This window comes from Aotus nancymaae, unplaced genomic scaffold (assembly GCF_030222135.1).
Source record: "Aotus nancymaae isolate 86718 unplaced genomic scaffold, 86718_ANA_hifiasm-v0.15.2.pri h1tg000049l, whole genome shotgun sequence".
Taxonomy (NCBI): domain Eukaryota; kingdom Metazoa; phylum Chordata; class Mammalia; order Primates; family Aotidae; genus Aotus; species Aotus nancymaae.
Genome location: NW_026988463.1, coordinates 6,262,274 through 6,287,236, shown reverse-complemented (window position 1 = coordinate 6,287,236; position 24,963 = coordinate 6,262,274). Strand labels below are relative to the sequence as shown.

The following is a 24,963-nucleotide window of genomic DNA, read 5'->3' as shown; positions in this document are numbered from 1 at the left end:
TCATGTGCATGACCCAATCTGTTATTCTATCTAAACCTGTCAAAACAGAAGTGAAAGCTTGGAAGAAGAATATTGAGGGAATAAAAATCAAGCATGGGAAAGACCCACTGGTGTCTTGTCTAATGTCAAAGCTAGCTTTCTCCCACTTACACAATACTCCATCAGGAGTTAAGACGCTTTCATCTACCTATTCGTCTTTCCATTCTTGTACCTGTTTGACCATCATTATATCCAACCAGTACTTCTGGTCTACCGGCACTACAGTAAATGGTGTGGATATAATCAGACGCGATACAGTATTGAACAATCAGGGTCCTGAGGCCAAGGAAACATTCTGGAAAAAAATTAAAATAAGAATAACCAAACTTTGGAAGCACAAAATGAAAATTAATTGTCTGAAGCCAACGGATACATCAAAACCCCGATTCAGACTAAAATACGGCATTCTTCACAACATCAGTCCAAGCCCCAGGTCAGCCATAAACAAATTCCCACTGCTAATTCATTACTTCTGCTAAAATCTTGTGAGAGGCTGGAGCAATTTCTCAACCAGCATGTATCCAACATGTTATGGGAGCTAGCATTGGTGTAGCGGTAGAATTCTTACCTCCCACCCAACATGTTATGGGTAAAGAACACACAAAACTCAGGCATGTGGCCAGCTTAGATACCAAATCGTCTGCCTTTCTGATAACCAAGTGGCCTCCCAGAACTCAATCTTTGCTCCAGGGGAAGTGTCCTCTCGGTTTAGGAAGTGGACTGAGGTTCACTGTACCAGAGAAGCTGCAATCCCAAGGGCAGGCTGGAAACCTGCTAGATATACTGAGATGGGTCAGTACCCATAAACCTCCCAGTGAGGCAACTTGCCATTTCTTCCTTTCTTTTTTCAAAATGAATTTATTTTTTACAGTTCTGGAGGCTGAGAAGTCCAAGGTAAAGGAGGCATGTCTGGTGAGGTCCTTCCTGCTGGGAGGGACTCTGGGGAGTAGAGGGCACTGCATGGCAAGAGTGCATCTTAGCTTAGGTCTCTCCTTCTATTCTTTTTTTTTTTTTTTTTTTTGAGATGGAGTCTTGCACTGTTGCCCAGGCTGGAGTGCAGTGGTGCTGTCTTGGCTCATTGCAACCTCTACCTCCCAGGTTCAAGTGATCCTCCTGCCTCAGCCTCCCAAGTAGCTGGTGCCCGCCATCATGCCTAGCTATTTTTTTTTTTATATATTTTTAGTAGAAATGGGGTTTCACTATGTTGGCCAGGATGGTCTCAAACATCTGACCTCATGATCTACCCTTCTCGGCCTCCCAAAGTGCTGGGATTACTGGTGTGAGCCACTGCGTCCAGCCCCTATTCCTTTCTAAAATGATTTTTTAAAAACGATCACATATACTCACTGGCTTAGAGCAGTCAATTAATACATTTTTATGTCTCTCTTTAGACGGCAGTTGTAGATACAGAAATACCATATCCATAGACAAATTAACATGAGCTACCTTACATCCCTGTACTAATTATCTTAGGGACCACAGCCTCCCTTAGGTTAGAAGTTTCAGTCCCAGTGCAGGGTTGGAACAGGAATTTCTTTCAGAGAAGCAGCAATTTGAATCATGTTCAGCAGTCAGAGGAATGGGAAGGTCATATATGATCTGAAAACTCATCCTTGAAACCTTTTGTCCTCCGTCCCTCCCCTTCCTGCCCCAGCACCAACAAAGGCATCTAGGAGAAAGATGCTGCTTGAAACAGAAAAAGATAAAGTAACAAGCATATTTAACTTTACACCAAAGAGATTTGAACAGACTTCACGCCAAACAGCCCCCTCCTTTTCACCTAGAAAACCTCCCAGTTTTCAAGAAATGCTGAAGCCTGAACTTCAAAGACATGAAAAGATAGATGTGGCATGTAGGGAATTAGAGATGGAATTTCCTTTATTACCAGGAACAAAAGATGCAAGTCTAATCTCCTGTGTGATACAAGCATTAGCTGATCAGGGTTACACTAAGTCATTCTGATGTAGCTAACAGCGAACACACCATCCTTTTACTTCTTTGTAACCCCGCCTTCTTCTTCTCTGTATTTGAATATGCAAATTCTAAGGCAATAGAAAGAGCCCTGCAATCCCACTGAGGGCAAAAGAATTCCCTTTGATCAGCCTCTCCCAGGCCTGGAGTCCCATGCCTCCAATTCTACCTGGTCCTTTATGACACGGGCTGATATTTGATTTATCAAATTACACTCCAGCACTTTCAGAAGTAGAACCTGATAAGAAATTCTGCATTCCTATGAAGGAAGCTACATCTCGAAAAATAAATATTTCTTTCAGTTAGCCTTTTAAAATTTTGATATTTATTATTATATCATTACAGATTTATTTCTAAAGCAAGGTGTTTACCCACAAAACTACTGCAGAGGAGGGCTGATATCAGAGACTTTGTGAAGGTGCTACCCAAAATGCTAGTGCATATATGTATTACAAAAAAAAACAGCGGAGAAAATTGGACAAAATACTGCTAGCTTCACCAGAAATAAAGTCCTTGCATGCAATAAGAAAGGCAGAAAGCGGAAAAGTGCTTACTTGCTGAAAACAAATGAAATTTCTAAAACGTACCCCAGCATCTTAAAGTACGAAATTTTTTTTGCAGTAATTTTTGTATCATAGTCACGTATTCCAGCTCAAAAAGAGCAAATGAATTGCTCCTAAATGCCTCAAGAAATACATGCTCTCAGTAACTGATCTGGGTTTGCTGGCGTTTCTTTCTACTTTGCAGGGTCATGTGACTCAGAAGGAGGACAGAATGGTCTCCAGATGAGAAAACCTTAGCGGGGGAAAAAAAAGAAACTAAAAAACACATTTTATTTTAATCCCCGGCTAATAAAAGCACAGTTAACCCATTGATAAGCCCACACACTTCCCAGGTTCGTCGGGGAGGGAGGGCTTACGGAGGGCGGTTGTACCTTGCCAGCCCTCTTCTCATCTCTGGCACAATAGTGCAGAAGAGAAAGACACAAGCAGGCAGCAAAGTTTTTATACCAACTTCAAATCTTCACAAAAGAGCTTTTCATAGAGAACAAGATCAAAAAATGGATATATTTAGGGAATGAATGTTCTAAATGGGTTGCACTTACTGAATGCTGAGTCTGATCAAGGAAGCTGTAAGTTCCACTTGCATGAGTTCTTCGAGCAGTTTCCTGAAGAAGAAAATGGGGAAAGACTTTAGTATCGAGGAATGCATTCTTTAATTTTGTCTGCACCTTTTTTGTTACTGTAATATTGAACAACCTCCAAAATAAGTTCTGACTATACTGTCAATTTAACAGCAATGATAGTGATGATGACGATGATGATGAAGAAGAAGAAGATGAGGCCAGGTGCAGTGGCTCACGCCTGTAATCCCAGCACTTTGGAAGTCCATGGCGGGTGGATCATGAGGTCAGGAGATCAAGACCATCTTGGCCAAGATGGTGAAACCCCATCTCTACTAAAAATACAAAAATATTAGTGGGGCATGGTGGTGCATGCCTGTAGTCCCAGCTACTTGGGAGGCTGAGGCAGGAGAATCACTTAAACCTGGGAGGGGGAGATTGCAGTGAGCTGAGACAGAGCCACTGCACTCCAGCCAGCCTGGGCGACACAGCGAGACTCCGTCTCAAAAAAAAAAAAGGAAAGAAAAAGAAAATGATTCAGTTCTTCAATATATTTTCATTACATCCTCTCAGATCCCAATAAAGAAGGTGTTATTATCTTCTCTATTTCAGAAGAGGAAACTGAGGCCCAGACAGCTCCCATAGTTCACAAGACATGCATGTACATCATGAAGCCCGAATTTGAACTTGGACAATTACACAACAAGCTTGGAAGCACTCTACTGTATTCTTCTCTTACACCATGAGCTCTTGTCACAGGAGGTGTTCAAGGGAAAACTGGAAGTTGACATTTCAGATATATCATTGTGGACTTTCCTCCTGGGAATTAGTTTGGATAAAATAAATTCTAAATGTCCTTTCAACTCTAGAACTGCAGGATTCTATAATGCTCATTCAGGTGATGAAGTTCAAAGGTGGAAATGATTTCATTTTGCAATGAGTAGAATTATAAGGTACTCCAGCAGTAATAAATTTCAAAAATATGGCTATCATCACCCAATCAGAGGGAGTAACATTCATGTTCATTGGTATTTAAATAAACCAAATATCACCTGAATTGCAAACGGCATTATAATCTTCTATAGTTCAGTGAGTTGGAAGAGAGGTCATCTCCTACCAGAAAAAATCCAGATTTCCTGGTAGATGTGAAAGACATTTATGGCACCCTGTACCTAAGGGGGTTGGGATACTGACTTACTTCCTTTCTAGGGAGAAACTTAAGTAGCAGAGATGGGACTGCTTTGTAGGGTTCTGGAATCCTGATCCAGTGCTCACTGAATTACTCATATAAAGTAGCAATGCCATTTACACCAAGACTCAATACAGTTCACAAGATTCAGAGGCACATTGTAAACATTATTTGCAAATATAGTTAGAAAATATACCCTCTTTCTTAATGTGAGAAGTATATGTAGATACATATATAGATATACACATATATGAAGACTACATATGTGTGTGTATGTGTATATACATGTGTGCAGTCTTCACATCTGGTGAGTCCCCTGGTGTTGATAAATTGCAACATCTAAAAGCATCGGGTGACTTCAAAATATTGGAAAGATGGGGGACCTGCAGAAAGACCCAAGAATAGATAGAGCTATGAAGTGGCTGAAAAGGTGGTGATAGTATTTACCCTTCTGATTTGCATTTTGATGCTTTCAATTTCTTTCAACTAATAAAAATGACCAATCTCATGGGCCAGTGTCAACAAAAGGCAATGATGCACTCATTCATTCATTCATCTATTTATCCATCCATCCACTTATTTACCCAACCACTTAACCATCCATCCATCCATCCATCCACCCATCCACCCATCTATCCATCCACCCACCCACCAATCCATCTATCCACCCACACAGCCACCCACCCACATACATGTCCACCTGGCCTCCATCCATCTATCCATCCATCCACCCACCCATCCATCGATCTTTCCAATCATCCTTGGCTTCACTACCTTCTAGCTTTGTGACCATGACCAAGTCACTCAACCTATCTTTGTCTCAGTTTCTTCATCTTTAAAATGGGAATAAACAGTACCTTCCTCAAGGAATTCAGGTGAATATTAAAAGTTAATATTTGTAAAACACTTAGCATTGTGCTTGGCACAAAGTCAGTGCTTTAAAAAAGTTTATAGTTTATTAAGCCTTTTTAATATCAGGTATGTCTCTTTGGTGCCTACAGTTCAGTGGGGAAGATAGACAGATCTTCACTGGGGACATTGGGGAAGTTTCCATGAAGGAAGCAGCAATGGAGAGACATCTTAAAGGTGAGGAGTGGAAGAACATGATCTGGGAAGAATAGAACAGCTAGAATATAAATACTCAAAATACATGGTTCTCTTCTGTAAATTCAGTTTGCCTCAACTGGAGGATTATCTGAGTCCTAATAATTATAGTGGTTGTAGTTTTATTGAATCCATAGTATATCCCAAACTTCTTATCAAAATTTTTATGCATCCTCTCCTTTATTGAAAATGATCACTACCATGGTCAGGTTCAGCCTTTTCAGCCCCTACTCCCTCTTTCCCATCACTTCCTCCATCTCTGAACACACTCGTACACGCTAAGATCCAGCTAAATCAAATACTTAAAAGACGCAATGCACTGGTATTCCTTTAGCCCTTTTATTACAACGTTCTTTTACCATAAACTGCTCTTCACCCGGCCCCATTTGAACTCATGGAAGGTCTTGAGTCTTGAGACTTGAATGTCTACTCAAGCATGCTCTTTGTAGCTTTCATTGACCCTTCTGGTGGGACTGAATTTTGGGAGAGGTCCCTATGGCTATTCACATATTCTTCTATCAGAAGCAGAATTATACATCCTTTCTAAGCTTTTTCAGACCTGGCCTACCCAGGCTGTGCATTCCTGGAAGGCAAGGGCAATGTTTAATTCAACACTGTAACTTTGTAGTCTAGGACAAGGCCCCTTAGGAGCAGCTCACTACACTGGGTAGCCTAAGAAGTGATTCCTCCTTGCCCCAGAGGGTTAAAGCACCAAGAAAAGACTCTGACCTTTATTCCAGCAGGAGGTTTCTCTGAGCAACACGGTTTTCTCTGGCGGTATCATGCTTGGTACCCAGGTAATAACATTGAATTTCATGTCTATGTCAGTCCAAACCCACACTTTTACATCTGTTTTTAATCCAACCTGCAGTTGAAATGAATTTTCTAGCCCCCTCCTTCTCACTAATAAGAATCTGTCAAGTCCTTTAGGGGGATTATTTTATAAAAAAAACAGAGGCTGAGAACCATTGTTATTAAGTGAGAACAGAAATGATCATTAACAATGGCACCAGACAGCAAGAAAACCCTAATACGCTCTCTAGAGTTCCAGAGGAACGACGTCGTGTTATTTTTTTTTAACTAAGATTGTTCTGAGTTTGCAATTACTCTTGCAAACTATGTGAAGAGCAATTTGTGATCAGGGAGAATCTCCAGTCCCAGTGGAATCGGGTGGAATTTTCATTGTACCAAGACTACAGGGGAGCTAAAGAGCTGCAAGTGAAGGAAACTCAAAGGACATTGAAACAAAGTCAGGCAGAACAAAGGTGAACGCTCAGTTCATGCATTAGCTACCTTCACCTCTGCACTCCATCCAAATGGATGCACAAAATAGCAAACCGATTACTTCCAAAACACTGGTGTTGATGACCCCTGGACAGCCAGAATGTAGTTTAAGTTTCTAACTCTGACTCTCTAAACAGGGCTGGCTACTGCAACGTTTCTATTTCTATAGACTCTGGCATCGACCGATTCATAGACTTCCCCAGGCGATGACTCCACTGCCATTTCCCCCTCCCTCCAGGCTCACACCCTTCGCCCCCAAACAGGACAAGCAGTGTGATCCTTACAAAATGCAAATGTGACTTTGCTACTTGATTGTTTAAATCCTACATTACTGGCTTCCCATTTCATTCCAAACCTACCCTGGTAACAGTTTGACATCCTGAATGATTTTCTCCTGGACACAGCTCCAGCCTTGTTTATTTATGCATAAAGGGGTCACACTCCCACCCAACCCCAGGTACCAGCTCCATAGACTTTCCAATTCTGGTCCCCACTTAACTCCCCACCTGCCACAGGGATGCCTTGCACGGTATGCCTTTGACTGGGGATGCTCTTTGCACCTAATCAACTCCGATGCATTGCTGCTTTCTGATGGAACCCCTACCCCGAGCGCATGGCTTTAAGAGCCCATTATCCTTTCTTCATAGCCCATATCCCAGCTGTCACTTTGCATCCAACTAAAAATCATTTGACGAAAGTTTGCCTGTCTCATCAGCATGTTAGTTAGCTCCATGAGGGCAAGAGCTGTATGGGTTTTGCTCACTATTTTAACTCTGATCACAACGCCATGGATATGGAAGACATTCAATAAATATTTACTTGAGGAAGAAAAGATGGAAGGCAGGGAGTCAGGGAGGGAGGAAAGAAGGATGGAACTCTCGGCTTAGTCATCCTATGGCTAATTTTAGACACACACCAGGTGACTACTTAGCCTCCCCAAAACTCATTTCCCTCCACAAACCCATCTCTGTCAAGCATAGTGCCAGAAACTGGGTCTCAAGTGCATGATCCTGGCTCCATTAGTAAGTGCTATGTTGAGCAGGGATGAAACCTCACCCTATCTAGGTTCAATTTTCTCCTAGGAATTTGCAAGGGACACCTAAGTTTTGACAGTAACTGTGGGGTCACTTCTCTGCCACGTGTGCAGAAAACAGCAGAAGTAGCCATAAGCGGAGAGAAGAAGAGAGTGGAAGTGCCATGGAGGAGGATTTTGGGGTGGGAGTAAGGGCTGCCTTGTTTCCCGATTACACAGCGGTTCACAAATGCTGGTCGCTCCTGGAACTGAGCACACCTCCTGATTTTCAGTGCTGAAACTCACTTCTGTGCTCCCGTGCTGTATAAGAAAATACACCCATTTCTTGAGTGAGTCTGAGTGGGTTTCTGTTGCTTGCAAACAACAGAATTATGTATAAGATCATCTCAGAGGGTGGTGCCTCACCTAGCTGGGATTTTGTACCCGCCCTGCATTCAGGGAAGCAAGCTGTATCTTGATTCTCTTGATCACATCAGGGATTCTGATGGGATGCACCCTTTCCAAGCCTCACAGCAGCCCCAGACCTCATTCAGGCATCTGGAGTTTAACTGTCCTTGAAAGAACTTTGAAGCAGCATCAGCAGGCTGCCCAGGGTTGCTTGGTACCACTCAGGGGTTAAGATGTGTGATTCCTGGTGGTGGAGAGGTCAGTGCCTGTCACAGCTGGGATGGGAGAAGTGAACTAGGACAGGAAGTACTGAAGCCTGCTTAGATTGGAGATAGAGGCCCTCCCCAAGGGAATCCAGTGACTCCCAGCCACATAACAGGAAGCTTCTGACCAGTAATCACTAGGCAGTCAGATTATCTGATCGGCCTCAGCCCGCCGTGCAAATGATTCAAGTGTTCCTGGATTCACTGCAGGATCACTGCACCCTGAGCTCCAGCCTCAGAAGCAATGTGTAATTTTACTATAAACCGGTGGTTCCTTTTCTAAGGACAGCCATGGGTTAAAGCACCACCTTTCTCTGCCATCAGGCACAGGCGTTTCACGCAGTGAGGACAGCATGGAATATCCTTTGACTTCAGGAGCTGATTCTCCAGTGTCACCTCCTTTTGCTTCCCATCCCATCCCCGCATCAGATGGCCTGGTTTCTGTGATGAGTGCTCCCCAAAGACAGATTCTTTTTCTCCCTTTATATTTGTTGAATATAAGTGCATGAGCAGAACAAGAATGAAACCCAAAAGCCAATAGATCTAAACTAAAATGAAATGTCCTAGTGTCTCTGATATCACTGTGCCTGTGCACTGCTTGTTTCTTATGTCTGGGATTCTGTTCCTTTTTTTTTTAACCACTGGTAAACGTGCACCTGTTCTTCACAGCTTCAGGCAGTCCTCGCTGACTCCCCCAAGCACAGTGAATCGTGCCCTCTTCACCACCCTTGGAATCCAGTTAGTATCTTTAAAGACTCATAATTCGTAGACATCTGTCTCTGCATCTGTCTTCTCTACTGGAGTGGCAGCACCTCAAAGCTCAGGCTGTGCCTGGTCTTTCATGAGTCACAATATAGTTTGACAAGCAGTTTGACATGCTACAGGTTTTGGAGACAGATGTCGTTTCAAAATCAGTTCTCTTATTAATTCTGGGGAAGCTGCTTGACTGCTCAGAACCTCGGTTTTTTTAATTCATAGAATGGGTATAATAATGTCCACCTCAGAGGGTTGATGTGAGAACATTACAACTAAATTACCTGGCACTAGTACTAAATAATCATTTCTCAAGCCAAACAGCCAAGACCTACTTCAACAACAGTCCTTTCAATAAACGAAGTCTTACTGTGCTTTGCAAAATTTTGCCAGGGTGGTGAGATCATCCAGATGACTTTCAGCAAAGCCCAGTGTCAGAAGCCATTACTGCACCTGCCACATAGTAAGTGCTCATTGAAGATTCCTAAAAATAAGGAACCCAGCCAGGTGCAGTGGCTCATGCTTGTAATTCCAGCACTTTGGTCGCTGAGGCGGGCGGATCCTGAGGTCAGAAGTTCAAGACCAGCCTGGTCAACATAGTGAAATCCCATCTCTACTAAAAGTACAAAAATTAGCTGAGCATGGTGGTGCGTGCCTGTAGTCTCAGCTACTCAGGAGGCTAAGGCAGGAGAATCACTTGAACCTGGCCAGGAGAATCGCTTGAACCCAGGAGGCGGAGGTTGCAGTGAGCCAAGATTGCATCACTGCACTCCAGCGTGGGTGACAGAGTGAGACTTCGTCTCAAATAAAATAAAATAAAATAAAATAAAATAAAATAAAATAAGGAACCCAGGAGGCTCTTCTCTTACTGGTGAAATACAATTGCAGCCACTACTCCAAGGTTTATATGTGACTTATGCTGTTTAAAGGCAGTAAGCATCATTGCATTTGTAATAAGCACATGCAATACGCATTGCACTCCAATGCAATTAGTCTTTCTGCTGCATTTAATTTGGCTGCATTTGCCCATTCAACAAGGGCTCAGGTATAGTCTCTGTGTCTGCTTCATGGAAGGGTTGCTCCCAGCCTCCCTCTGTAGGGAAACAAACTTCTCCCAGAAGCTCCAGGGACCTCCGAGAGACTAACAATATTACACCCCACACACCGCCCCCCTTTGAGCCTTATTGTTGGTGTGTTTAATTTCCTGTCTTGGCCTTACAGGAGATTTCTAATGTTTGGGCTGTAGGGTATGTTCTGATTAAAAATAATCCTCCCAATTACGGGTTGGCATGAGCCTCCTGTCAGGCGCACTCTGCCACCAGCTCCGCTTCCCTGTCAGCAATAATTGTGTCTGCAGAGCCTAACTGTAAATGAAAACCCAAGGGGCAAGTTTGGGTCCCTGGTTCCTGGGCCGCGCCGGATCTTTTAATTTGCACTGTCTGTCAAAAGGATGCAACTGTGTGTACTCCAAAGAAATCCTTAGACTCTCAGATGCAAGGCCAGAGAGAGCAGAGATACCACAGCCTTCTCAGAGAAATTGCATTTGAACCCGCCAGAGATAACAGGGTGTGTGTGAGGCAACGAGGCTCTTTTTAGTTGGCTCCAAACTTTAGCTAGACCCAGTATGAAAAGGGAAGTTGAACTCCAGGGAAATTTCAAGGTATATTTATATTATTTCTTCACCGAGTACATAAGACAGGCCATTGAATTCGAAACATGTGATCTCAATGCTTTGAAAGGAAATATGCACGTGAGACCTGATTATTTCAATCTCTACAAAATTAAAACTTCCTGAGTATAGGGTGAGAGGAGAGAGGTAAGTGTTTTCTGCTGGGAAATACCATCAAGGTATTCTCGTATAAGCAGAGAGATGGCCCTCTGGCCAGGCTCAGACTAGGCATTTGCAATGTGCTGTGGAGTCAAAAAAGTCAAAAGGAAACAGCTCCTGAGCAAAGCTCTGTTTTAGAAGTGATGTTGGGGGAATACTTTCCGTGTTCCTCTACACGCCCTTCCCCCTGCGCACATCTGTTTTTCTAAGAAGGACACCTGCCATTCCAGACAGCATTTGCATCTCTCATTCCACAACTCCTGACGCCTGGTGGAGTATCCCGCTCTTCGCATAAATAAGGGATACCAATGCATTTCCCCAGGAAACTGCCTCTGTGGCTCAGCTTGGCTCCAACGGGATTCCTTTATTTCTGACATACCTTTTGGTGACTAAGCCATCCAGGTAAGACCTATTCAGAGCCACAGGAGCAGGATGTTCAAGTGCAGGCAACCCTGTCAGTCAGCAAACTAGGGGCCATGAGTCAAGTCAACACACAGCCCAGTATTTTTATAAAAAAAAAAAAAAGTTTCTCTGAGATGCAGTCATGTGCATTCATTTATGTACATGTCATCTATGATTGCTTTCATGGCACAAAGGCAAAACCGAACAGTAGATCCAATACATGGCTTGCAAGGTTAAAAACATGGATTCACACACAGGGCCACAAGGATCTACATAAGGAATAAACAAATGATCATCGCAATCCAAATAAATACGAAAATAACATAGATGATGATTATTTATGGAATATGCAAATAGCAATCCAAATAAATGTACAATGTGAATGATTATCAGTTATAAAAATATGTAAATAACCTAAACAAAGATGTAAATGATAAATGATTATGATTTATAAAAATATGTAAATAATAACCCAAATAAACCTATATATAGTATAAATGATTATCATTTATAAAAATATGTAAATCACAAGCTAAATGAATATAAATGATTATAAAAATATGCAGATAACAATCCAAATATATAAATGTAAATTATCGTTTATAAAATATATATAATAAACCAAATAAATATATAAATATAATTATCACTAATACAAATATGTAAATAATCCAAATTAAAATATAAATAATATAAACAATCATCACATATAAAATGTAGAATTACAGAAATAGAGAAATATATAACAAATGATTATCATTTATAAAAAGACACAAATAATAATCTAAAGATATAAATAATATAAACAATTATTATTTCTAAACATATGTAATTAAAACATTATTTATGTATTATTTAGGTTGTTTTATCATTTTATATATTATATATTATATAATGACAAAATATTATTAAACAATATTACATACTATTATTTATATATTTATTTAGGTCAATTAGACTTAGAAACAATTTAGTATAAATAATGAACTATTTCTTATTTGTTTAGTATTGGACAATATTAATAGCTCTAATGATAATTATTATCCAAACCCAAGTATTTGCCATGTACCAGGTGCTTTACTTGCAGAAGCCCTCTAAGCATAACCACCATTATTTCTCTTTTGAGGATGACCTAGGTAGGTGTTTAAGAATCTGAAAGAACTTGCTGCAGGTTTTACTGCTAGTCATCAGCAAAGCCAGGATGTAAATCCAGTTCCGTGTGACTCTAAAATCCATACGCTGATGTAATATTTAGTCTGCCTCTAATTTTCAACAAATAGAGATGTTGTCCAGTTTGACCTTTTGGGTGGTGCCTTCAGGTTGATGTCTAGCAAAAGGAGAGAAGCTATAAGCACCAAGTTCACAAAGCAGCTTCTCTGAAATATCTTCCTTTACCAATCCCACCACAAACCTAGAGAATTCCACATTTCCACCCTTTAAATGGGGGCATTTCGGGTGGTCTGTGACATTTCCTCAGAGGTACTGCGTGCAGGGCACAGTTTATCACAGAAAAGGCGGACTTTTAATTCCTGCAGACAGATTCTTTTAGGTTGAATGATAAAAGACTGGCAGAAATGGATGGCAACTGCTGGCTGATTACAGGCATTGCATAAAATTGTCTGGGAGATGAAAATACTCCTTCCCCAACAGTAGAAATGGCCAGTGAGTTCTTTTGACCAAGAGGAATGAGGCTTTTTAGCAAATGCTCTTGAGTTCACATGAACTGAGTTTACCCGAATCCATCAGCTTCTGGAGCTGGCTGGGCACACACTTGCTATTAAGAAGACCAAAGGATTTCATCCATGAAGAAACCACTAGACTTCTTACATAAAAGACTGACATAAAAGGAAGGCTAATCTCTGCAGAAACTCGATGCAGAAAGTTCCATTCCTTTCGATGCACAAGCGGTAACTGAGAGGGCTCGGTGTCCTCTGTAACTTTCCAGGCTCCAGGAACAGGGCTCGAAGAGAAATGAGACCCCCCTGTGTGATTTCCACCCATGAGTCAACTCTCAGCTCAAATACTGCTTCCTTAGCAAAGCCTTCTCTGTCTGGTTTCTGCAGCAAATGTAGGACAGGTTCCCTTGCCATTGCATTTATCACAGTTATAACTATACAGCAAAACATAAGCATTTGATTAGTGTCCATCTATCCCACTAGCCTGACTGCTCCCTGAGGACTCAGACGTGGAAGGTTTTGCTCCCTACCAAATACTTTGCACTCAACACAGTACCTAAAGAGCAAAACCAACGCTCTTTAAATATTGGCTCAGTGAAGGAGTGAATAATTCTAGAAAGAAACCACATGTTTCTCTGCCTCCCAAGGGTCTCAATCTGAGACCCAGAGGCTTTCACCGACCACCCTGCACTGACAGCTCTTTCTTTAAGCCCAATTTCCTACCTACCTCATGTGCAGCTCCTAAGGGGTCAGTCAGAGGACAGATCATGATATTCAAAGAGACAAGTGCGTAGGTAAAGAAAGAGCTTTGACCTTGGAAGTCACACCCATTGAGGGGCACTGGCAGCTGTAGCACTTGCTAGCTGCATGACCTTGGGTGAGTTACCGTTCATCTCTGGCCTCAATTATCTCATGCATGAGGTAGAAATAAAAAATACGCTTGAGGTTTTATTTTTCTGTCTAATCTCAGGAATAGGTTGAACCCTTCCCTGTTTCCACTCAGGACTAGGAAGTTCACGTGTTAATACAACTCCATCCCTGTTTGTGCAGGGCATTCATGAATGAATTTTTGACTTCCACCCTAACCCCAACAAGCACTGATGGAATTTACCAGTATGCGACTTTCTTTGTCCTGAGTCTGTGAGACAGGGAAGCGTTCAGTCTGTTTCTGACATTAGACAGAAAAACAGAACCTAAAAATATTAATGCTGGGGGAATCTTTGGCCCCATCAAAATTATCAAAATGTTTAAACTTTATGGGCTGGGTGTGGTGGCTCATGCCTGTAATCCCAACACTTTAAGAGGCCGAAGCAGGCAGATCACCTGAGGTCAGAAGTTCGAGACCAGCCTGGCCAACATGGAGAAACTCTGTCTCTACTAAAAATACAAAATTAGCTAGGCATGGTGACACATGCATGTAATCCCAGCTACTGGGGGGCTGAGGCAGAAGGATCGCTTGAATTCAGCAGGTGGAGGTTGTGATGAGCAGAGATCACGCCATCGCACTCCTGCCTGAGCAACAAGAGCAAAACTTTGTCTCAAAAAAAAAAAAAAAAAGAAAAAAGTACTCTTTTAAAGTGTTCTCAGAATGATCAAATGAGATAATAGAGGGGAAAAGATGCTTAGAGTATGACTACAGTGTGTGTTTAAAAAGCTGTATCTACTTGAGTCATACTGAAGTCCTCCCAAGCTGAAGAGGGCCTTGAGAAATTAGTAAAAGTGATGGAAATTATTGTGACTTACAGGAACTCAGTAAATATCTATCTGGGATTGACAGGGACATATGTATGTGAGTGTATATAAATAAAGACAATGGCAATAGCAAGAAAATTATGATAACAGGAAGAAAAAGGAGGAGGAGGAGCATCTAATGTTTACTCTGTGTCACGCACTGTGATGATAAACAATTTGCACGCAGCAATGCCCTGACATCCCTATGCCCTGGGCATCATTATCTCCAACTCACAGATGAAGCATGATGCTCAGAGGGGGTCAGTCCTGGTGCATGTTCCCAATGAGAAGCCACAGTTTCAACTGTGGTCTGAATGGCAATTGTGCTACATTTGCTGTCAATGAGAATGTTTCCATCCTAAGTAGACATCACATGCTTACGACTACCCAAGGAAGGATTAGGAATAACCTGAGGAGGACATTTATGTGCTTTTGCAAGAAAGGAGCTCAGAGGTGCCATGGGGCTACAATCGGCTCTCACACAGTAAGCTGCTGCACTGTGGATGACTCCTTCCCAGGCGATTCACTTTGGTTATTACCCATCATCCCGCTAGTTCTGTTGACTGTTTTCACTAGACAGAGAAATTGCGTAACAGGTTTACAAAGCAAAGCTTCTCAGACATAGTAATTCCTTTTCTTTTCTTTTCTTTTTCTTTTCTTTTTTTTTTTTTTTGAGACAGAGTCTCACTCTGTCACCCAGGCTAGAGTATAATCAGTGACATTATCTGGGCTCAATTCAACTTCCACTTCCCTTCTCCTGCCTCAGTCTCCTGAGTAGCTGGGACCACAGGTGTCTGCCACCACACCCAGCTAATTTTTGTATTTTTGGTAGACAGAGAAGGTTTCATCATGTTGGCCAGGCTGGTCTTGAACTCCTGGCCTCAAGTGATCCACCTGCTGCGGCCTCCCAAAGTGCTGGGATTGTAGGCAAGTGCCACCACGCTGGTCATAGACAGAGTAATTCTAAGTAACATCTCCTCTCTCAGTACATCATTCCCAGGCATGGGTCTCCCCTCCTCAGGCATGTGACTCTGTAGGAAAGACAGTCCCTGAGATTCTAAGTGCCTTCCTTCTCTGTTAGCAACACCAGGTACCTTGGGAGCTAAATCCACCAGTTCCATAAAGGAGGGATATAGTAATCTGGGAGCTCACAAGAGGTTGCGATGCAGACAGATTTATAGAGCTGAGATACAAAACATATCATTGGGAATGCATGGTACTTTCATTCATTAATCATCTTTTCTTTTCTTTTTTGAGACAGAGTCTCACTCTGTCACCCAGGCTAGAGTGTAATAGTGTGATCTCAGCTCACTGCAATCTCCGCCTCCTGGGTTCAAGGGATTCTCCTGCCTCAACCTCCTGAGTAGCTGGGAATAAAGGTGCCTACCACCACGCCTGGCTAATTTTTGTATTTTAGTAGAGATGGGGTTTCACCATGTTGTCCAGGCTGGTCTTGAACTCCTGACCTTGTGATCTGCCCGCCTCAGCCTTCCAATGTTCTGGGATTACAGGCATGAGCCACCATGCCCGGCCCATTAATCATCTTTTAGTTTGAATCTATTTCTCAATGAAAAGTAGCTTTCCATTTCTATTACCAAGATTAATGTGTGAACAATACACAGTGGCATAACCTGGACCCGAGCAGAGAAGGAAAAGAAAGAGACAAAAAAAGGCAAAAAGCAAACCCTCAGTACATAGTGTGATATATTTACTCAGATTACTGCTTCATTTACACCACTGAGAACACTTTATTTTTGAGCTTCATAACTCATTGCTCTATAAAGAAAAAGAAACTAGCTAGCTGCCACCTACTGCAACATGGAGAAAGAAAATACACCATAAAGAAAGCCCATCCTCCACTCTATAGGTCTTGATTTTTTTTAAAAAAATTCTATTTAATATGTATTGGACTCCAGAGCACCTTGTTACCTTATTTAATTCAGACCCGGGAAGATGTCTCAGAATGAAAATGGCACTGAAGTGATCGGAACTCAGCTATGAAATGTGGACATCATATTTTCTTCAGAGAGATAATCAGCTTATCAGAATTCATTTCAACCAGAGAAAGGTCTCACAACTACACTGAAAATTCAAGCTGGTCTCATCATCTCAAGAATGTAATCTCAAGGAAACAGTAAAACTATCAAGGCAACCTTGGTGCAGTTATCTTTAAGGATAAAAACCACAGGCATCATATCCCAGCAGAATCATTGTCGATGGGGTCGGCTCTCAAGTATGGGAGACATCCCCGCATAAAGTATGTGAAGTGCCTTCACTGATAATACCATTTTTTTCCAAGTCATTTTGGCTACTTTTCAAAGATGCATTGGCTATATTCTTTACATCTAAAAGGTCTCCCTAGGTTAGTGTTCTGAAAAATGTCTTAAAAATGTATTTTTCTAAGGGGCATGAGTTTAGTCTCACGTCTGCTAATAACTAGCCATTTGGTCTTGATTAGGTTATTTAACTCTCTCTGGGCTTCAGTCTCCTGTTTGCAAAAGAAAGAGGTTAGACTTTCTTGTTCTAAAAATGTTCTTTCTTTTTAATTGCAACAGATGATCTGGTTCATATGCATCCTCATAAGAAGAAAATCAACAAGCTTAACAACAGAAATACCTCAAAAGTGTACATACATTTCAACACTGTCAATACCAAGACAGGCATACTGTGCGCCTCTCAGTGTGACACATTCCTACCCATAAGAAGAGAAAAATTAAACATAAAATCCATCTAGTCAGAAGGAGATATCTAACTTTTTTAAAAAGCCAATGGATTTCAGAAGATGAAAGAAAATTCCTGATAGTCAATCCTTCATGTTCAGCAAAGAACAACCAAGCCATTTGGTACAATGTTCCAGAAAAACAGACAATGAAGGAAATGAAGGGAAAACAGTGAGGCAGAAAGATCAATACAGCACTCAACATCTCCGTGTGGGAGAAAGGAAAGTCATAAAACTAGAGTCAGGTCATGAAAGGTTTGCAAAATGTTCAGAGGGCCACCTCAGGTAACCATCAAAAGTTATGTATCTAATATGAGACCTCATCCAAATGTGTTCTGGGCAGCATTTTCTTTCTAGCATGATGTCAAGTAAAAAATAAACATTGTGGATGAAACCACAGGACACATAGGGAGTTTTGAAATAAAAAATATTTACATCTCCATTCTTGTCATGAGAGACAACAACATATAATGGTAAGAACTCGAAACCTACAATAAGCAAAGCTTGGTTTCTGATTTTTCTCTGAGTTTGACACTGGGGCATTTACGGACCCCTCGGGAACATCAGGATATTCTCTGGCAAGTGGCTGGAGTACCAGTGCTACTGGATCGCTCCAAGGATTCAATGAAATACTGCATATGTGATGCTTCACAAAACGCTTGCATATAATTCTGATAAATGTTAGTAACTTTTAATAGGTAAAACCCCATGTTTTAGGACCAGATCTAGTAGAGAAGCAGATCCTAGCATTCACAGAACATTAAGTTACAGAGTATTTGCTAAGCTCTAGGCATTCTCCTAAACTGTTTTTTATAACATTTTCCTCTTTTAAGAATAGTTTTGGGGTTCACACCAAAACGAAGAGGAAAGTACAGAGATTTCCCACACACCTCCCCACACATGCATAGCCTCCCCTAAGTGTTTTCTATAATATTTTCTCATTAGAAAATCTTCACGACATGGGGTTAATTTTACTCACATCTCAGGAAACTAGATCTCATAACATTCCAGGTTACCCTAAAATGCTTCAACCTTTCACAAAAATCAGAAAAGCATCCTTTTCATAAAGGTATTTATTTCAATGAGATCTACATTGCTTAATAAGAACGCAGTCTTTAATCCTAATAAGGCAAAATCCTAGCTAGGTGACTGGAAAAAAGAAAAAATAACAACTCAATTTCTGACCATAGTCTAGATTCTTTGGCATGTGACACCCATCAAAAATACAGAACTCATGTATATGAAACACAGAGTTATTCCACATGGATTTAGAGTCTGGTCGTGCATAATTTCTTTTAGATTTGAAATATGTAGAGATTTAAATAAGCCTACAATTTAAAAAAGCAAAGGAAAAAATCTACTATTCCAAAGTTTCCAGGTTCTGTTTCTGATCCTCAAGGATATTTTTTTTCAACGACAATTCACAGGAAGTAAATGTTTTTCAAAGGAACATAATGTAAGTTACTTGTGTTCATTTTAATGTGCGCATCCACTCATTAATCCATTTGGCACTTTTTGAGCTCCCACTTTGTGAAAACCATCAAAGCATGGTGCCAGGTATAGTTAGGGATTCAGAGATAAATGAGGCACTCCATTTTCTAAACAAGCTCACATTAATAATGGCTAATAGAAGACACAGTAAAACAAGATTCCTAGCAGAAAAATTGAAGAGCGATGCATTCTGACTTGGGTGGTGGAGTAAATCTACTTGGTAAAAGAGGCAACTGAGATAACTCATGCATTGAAAACACTGTCATTTAATGAAAGAGAAGGGCTACAAGCTAGATGCATGAATCTCCATGCCATATGAAGCAATCGGGAATAGTTTTCTGGAGCCAGAATGTGGGAAAGATAATGAAGGAAACTGGAAAAATGAAACTAGATGAAGGAGACTTTATGAGTCCGACCTAACAACGGTACAACAGTATGGATTTAATGAGTACTCCGCTATTTACTTTATATGTATCACTTGTTTAAGTCTTGCTAATAACTGCAATGCAGGAGTTAATGGAGAGGATTTCTTTTTATTGTTATTTTTTAAGTTGACAAAAACTGTATATATTTATGGTGTACAACACGATGTTTTGAAATATGTACACACTATGGAGTGGCTAAATCAAGCTAATTAAAATGTGCATACTTACCATTTTTTTGTGGTGAGAACACTTAAAATGTACTCTCAATGATATTCAAGTATATACAATGTTATTAACTATAGTTGTACAATGGGTCTCTTGAATTTATTTCTTCTGTCTAATCGAAATGTTGTATCCTTTGATCAGCATCTCCTCACTTCCTCCCCTCTCCCTGGAACAGATGTTCCATACAGCAAAGAAAAATTAGCACTGAGACAAAGGAGCTCTCAGCAAAGCAATTTTTACTTCCCGCAGGAAGGGTACCCTTGCCAGCCATTTTGCCATGAGAGTACAATGAACAAAGGAAAAGCAGGCATACTTATCCCTTACACATTGGGGGTTGTCCTTACTGTTGTGTCTGATTTCCGCTGGTTGGAGGCAGACCTCACAATCTAAACTGAAACCCGATTGGTTAACAACTTAAAACTGTTCTAAATAGGTAAAATGAATGAAAAAGTCCAAATAAGGAAGGGGCATAGGCTGCCAGCTGGGACATGCCTTTGAGCACGTCCAGCACAGATATCTTGGTTAAAGTACAAGGCCACAGAATGTACTACGTGCCTATAAGCATGTCTAACAGCTACATAGGATAGGACTTAACAAAGAGTTATTAGCAAAAAGCAAGAAGGCTTTGAAGAAAGTCTTTAAAACAAACTATTATTTCTAACACTTACAATACTCTGAAGAGGAACTTTTCTACTTCTCACACCCAGCCTCTGGTAACTACCATTCTACTCTCTGCTTCTATAACTTTGACTTTTTTAGATTCCACATCTAAGTGAGATCATGCAGTATTTGTCCTTGTGTGCCTGGCTTATTTCATTTAACATAATGACCTCCGGGTTCATCCATGTCATCACGAATGACAGAATGTCCTTCTCTTTTGAAACGGAATAGTATCCCATTGTTCATGTATACGTGATTTCGGCAGGTGCTTCTGTTGTATTTATTTTTTATTGTAGATTCTGGGAGTACACATGTAGGTTTGTTACAGAGTTATATTGTGTAATGCTAGAGTTTGGGCTTCTAGTGAACCCATCTGAGGTTGGTGTTTTTGATGCCATTTTTACAGGTGAGGAAACGGAACCTGGACAGACTTGTTTCCCAAAGACCCTTTAGTGGTAAGAAGAGCCATGCCTTTAACTGAGACCCAGCAGACTCCAGAGTGCATAATTTGGCCACTGCAAATAACTGAGTTCAGCGTTTGGCAAGTAGTCATTAAGGATCCAATAGGGATATCTGAGAAGAGGAATGACTTGTTCTGACCATATTTTAGGAGAAAAACTGGCCAAAGGGTAGATAATGAACTGGAAGCCAGAGTGATCATGATGATGGAGTCTTGGAAAATTACAGTAAAATGAAGTCTCTGAAATCACTCTATCTGGTGGCTTAAGTGCACTTCACCACGTGCTGGCTTTGTGACCTTGGGCAAGTCACTTGACCTCTCTGAGCTTCAGTCTTTACACCTGTAATATGGGAGTCATGATACTGTCACTCGTCTCAAAAGGCTACTTTTAGAATTATCGTTGATGTATTTAAAGGAATTAGATCTGCCTGTTCAACTGTAGCCATTTAACAACGGTGTCAGCAAATAACACTGTTACTACATTATTCACCATCCTCTGAGGAAGAGAGACTGAAAAGCAAAAATAGGAAATGGATTCAGTGATACAGATGAGTTTCTGGGGCTAAGGCCCCTGCATCAGCCACTGGCATTTTTTTCCCCATGGTGGGAGTATTCAGACTGCCCCTTTCATGCTAATGTTACCACCAGCTGCTGTATTGCTTGGGGTTACTTTCCTTGCAAATCAGACTGTGGGTTGCAACTGACAAATGCCTTTTACCTGGACTCAGAGATGGAGTATCAGAGACAAGGGCAGAAATAGCACCAGGGAAGGGGTCAAGACCCTGATATTCTTTTCCATCCATTATCACCAGTGAATACTAGTACCTTCCAGGGATCCCCTCTGGGTTCTTAACCTCTGAAGTACCTCATAAGGAATGTCAGGTCATCAAAAAACTAAAACAGATTATAATTCCAAATTTTCCACAAACATCCAAAGGGTGGCATGATATATTTAAATATCAGATTGGATTTGCATCCAACAAATATGTAAACTCACCATAATTTGTTTAATTTCAAAAGCTAACCTTTGGAAAACAGTCTCTGGAGATGTCTTGTCATTCTTGAACACTGCTTGGTAAATTAACACTAAGGGTATTTTCACTTTTTAATCAGCGCCGTTACCAACCCAGAAGGAAGGTTTTGGTGAATCACATGCATGTGCAATGCTAACTGAACCCATTAGGATCTGCTTAGCTAAAGGGGAAGTTCATACACTTTACAGCTGCATTCGACTGAATTTGAGAAGGAATCAAGGCTCACCAGCTGTCACTCTCTGATTATTGTGAAAACTTATAAACAAAGCAAGAATTTGTCAGATAAACTGATGATTGTTTTCTATGTCTTCGGGATGCATTGTCTACCTGAAGTGCATATCAATGGGATATACCTGGGGAGCTGTGAGCAACTGTTTGAGGTATGACTAACACATCAGTGTGATGGAAATCAAGAACAAGTCAGGGCATCTATGGAGCACCCTGTGCAGTAGAACTGCATTCACAGACACTACCATTGAAACAAGACAGTTTCCGGACCCCCTCAAAGGACGTGAGACAGGGGTGTGGCTCATCTGTTCGGTTGCCACCGCTGCTCAAACCTCTTACAGGAGGGAGAGCACACTGAGAGACAGCTGCAGGAGCCCAAGTGGGCATCTGTTACAGTGTGCTCTTTTTGCCTCGCCATACACGGACAGCTTAAGGGTTAACAAAGCAGGGTCAGTGTGACAGCTTTCTGTATCCTGAGCTCTTGTCCAACATCCCAGAAGCATTGGGTCACACATGGACTTGAAGGATGGTGAATGCGGGTGTTTTATGAATGTGGAGCTGGCTCTCAGCTTGATGGATGGAGAGCTGGAAAGGGGATGGAATGGGACGATGATCTTCCTCTATAGTTTGGCCGCCCAGTGGCCAGTCTCCTCTCTGACCGTTTCAGTTGAACTCCTCTCAGCATTCAGATGCTCCCTCTCTTCTCTCTGCCATGCCATTCTGCCATTCTTCTGCTCTTCTGTTTGTTTCTTCCTCTCCTTCAGGAGAGCCAGGTGTTTGGGATTATATGGTTATAGGATACGGAGGTGTGGTGGGCCAAAAGGCAACAGGAATGTCTGTTCCTATTTAGGGCCACACGTATCCAGGCTTGCGGGTGGTGTCTTTACCAGGAAACTGCCCTTTTCTACCCACCATTTCCCTGTCTCCTGTCCAAATTAACGTTATTCTCATTTTACAGATCAGGAAGCTTAGGCTCAGGGGCATTCAGAGGCATTTTATAAAATGGCCAAGATCACAGTAACGCTAAGGCCACCAGTAAGTAGTGAGGCTGGAATTTAAACCACAAGGAAACAGCAGATCCATGAGAGCCTACCCTGTGCTCACCAAATGGTGACCCATGTGTCAGAGGCATGTGAACAAGAGCAACTCCATCTTGAATAGGGGACGGGTAAAATGAGGCTGAGACCTACTGGGCTGCAAGATGGTTAAGACATTTTAAGTCACAGGATGAGATAGGATGTCGGCACAAGATACAGGTCATAAAGACCTGGTTAATAGAACAGGTTGTAGTAAAGAAGCCAGTTAAAACCCACCAAAACCACACAACAAAAAACCCCACCAAAACCAAGATGGCGACGAGAGTGGCCTCTGGTTGTCCTTCCTGCTGCACTCCCACGAGTGCCCTGACAGTTTACAAATGCCATGGCAACATCAGGAAGTTACCCTATATGGTCAAAAAGGGGGACACATGAATAATCCACTCCTTGTTTAGCATATCATTAAGAAATAACCATACAAATGGGAAACCAGAAGCCCTTGGGGCTGCTCTCTCTATGGAGTAACCATTCTTTATGCCTTTCCTTTCCTAATAAGCTTGCTTTGACGTTACAGACTTGCCCCGAATTCTTTCTTGCGCAAGATCCAAGAACCCTCTCTTGGGGTCTGGACTGGGACCTCTGTGTGGTAACACAGGCATGGCCTTTCTCCGGAAAGTAAACTCATGTAGCTCTGATCACTAACAGTGCCATAGCCACGTGCAAAGTATTCTTAAAATACACCCCCTGTCTCCATAATCATAACAGCAACCTATGAGGTGGAACTGCCTTTATACCCATTTTCCAGATCAGTATAGCGAGGCTGCTAGAGACAGGATCACCCAGTTTTTTAGTGATAAAGCCAGGATTCTGCTTCCAGAGCCAAATGTTTAACCCCTCTTTTCTTTGAAAATTTAGCACTGAACTGGCACCAAGGTGATAAGCAGTGTTTAGTGAATGGATGAGTATGTCAGTGACTAGATCCATGGATGGGGTCTCTGTGAAGTGAGGGGCCTTCAAACCGTGCCCAGGGCTTGCAGCAAAATGCTTGATAAATGTCTGTGGGAAGAGCAACTGCTTCTATGGCTGAATGGATGAAGACCCTGGGCTCAGCTTCCTTTATAGAAGAGACAGACATTGTTTGATGATTATCTCCTAAGCCTTTTTATTCCATTCCTGTCCTCTATGATAACCATACAGAAATACATGAATAAAATGGCTGTGTTACATCAGGTGTCCTGCTGGATTAGTCTGTGGCCCAGGGAACATTAAGGGCACCGAGGATCATAATCCTTCATTCCCTATCTCCTTGCAAACAAAACTGACAAAATGCTCCCAGCACTCTCTGGAGTAACCTTCACATTTGTGAACAGCCGGCTCTGCGCATTTTCGTCCTGAGCCACTGCCCCGTCCCCTCCTTATTTCAGGAAAGAGGACAATGGCAGGTAATGGTACCCTCAGCATCACACACTGGATCAGCAGCTTCACCCCAGTCATTGGACACTTGTAAAATGAGACCGCTTATCAATACAGAGAGCACCCTGCAGCTTTTGGGGATGCAGAAGTTACCTACTGGTTGCTGCAAATCTCTCACCAGTGTATTGGAACTTGACACTTAATATTCAAACCCAGCTACAGGCTATAAATTCAGAGGGTAAAACTTGGTAATAGCACATGGATCCACAGGTTGGCAGGCTGAGCATGCAAATCTCCTGTATAAAGAATCACTTAGGAGCTCTTTGCCATAGATGGAGATGGAGGAGAAAGAGTGGGAGAAAGAGAGAGAGGTGTATTGGAAAAAGCATGGTCATGATGAAAACAATGCTGATTCCTATCCCATGCTGATTCCTCCTGGAAATCCCCAAGAGTAATCCAGCAAATTGATGGTGGTGGTGGTAGCAGGG

The 24,963-nt window shown here is 41.7% G+C and overlaps 1 protein-coding gene across 1 annotated transcript in view; it reads right to left on the bottom strand.

Annotated features, from left to right (window-relative positions):
* RBFOX1 (RNA binding fox-1 homolog 1) overlaps positions 1–24,963 on the bottom strand; it is a 2,526,943-nt gene that overhangs the window by 1,413,868 nt on the left and 1,088,112 nt on the right. Inside the window, 1 exon segment of the mRNA XM_021673515.2 lies at positions 3,116–3,178. Coding sequence (XP_021529190.1) covers positions 3,116–3,178 — 63 coding nt within the window.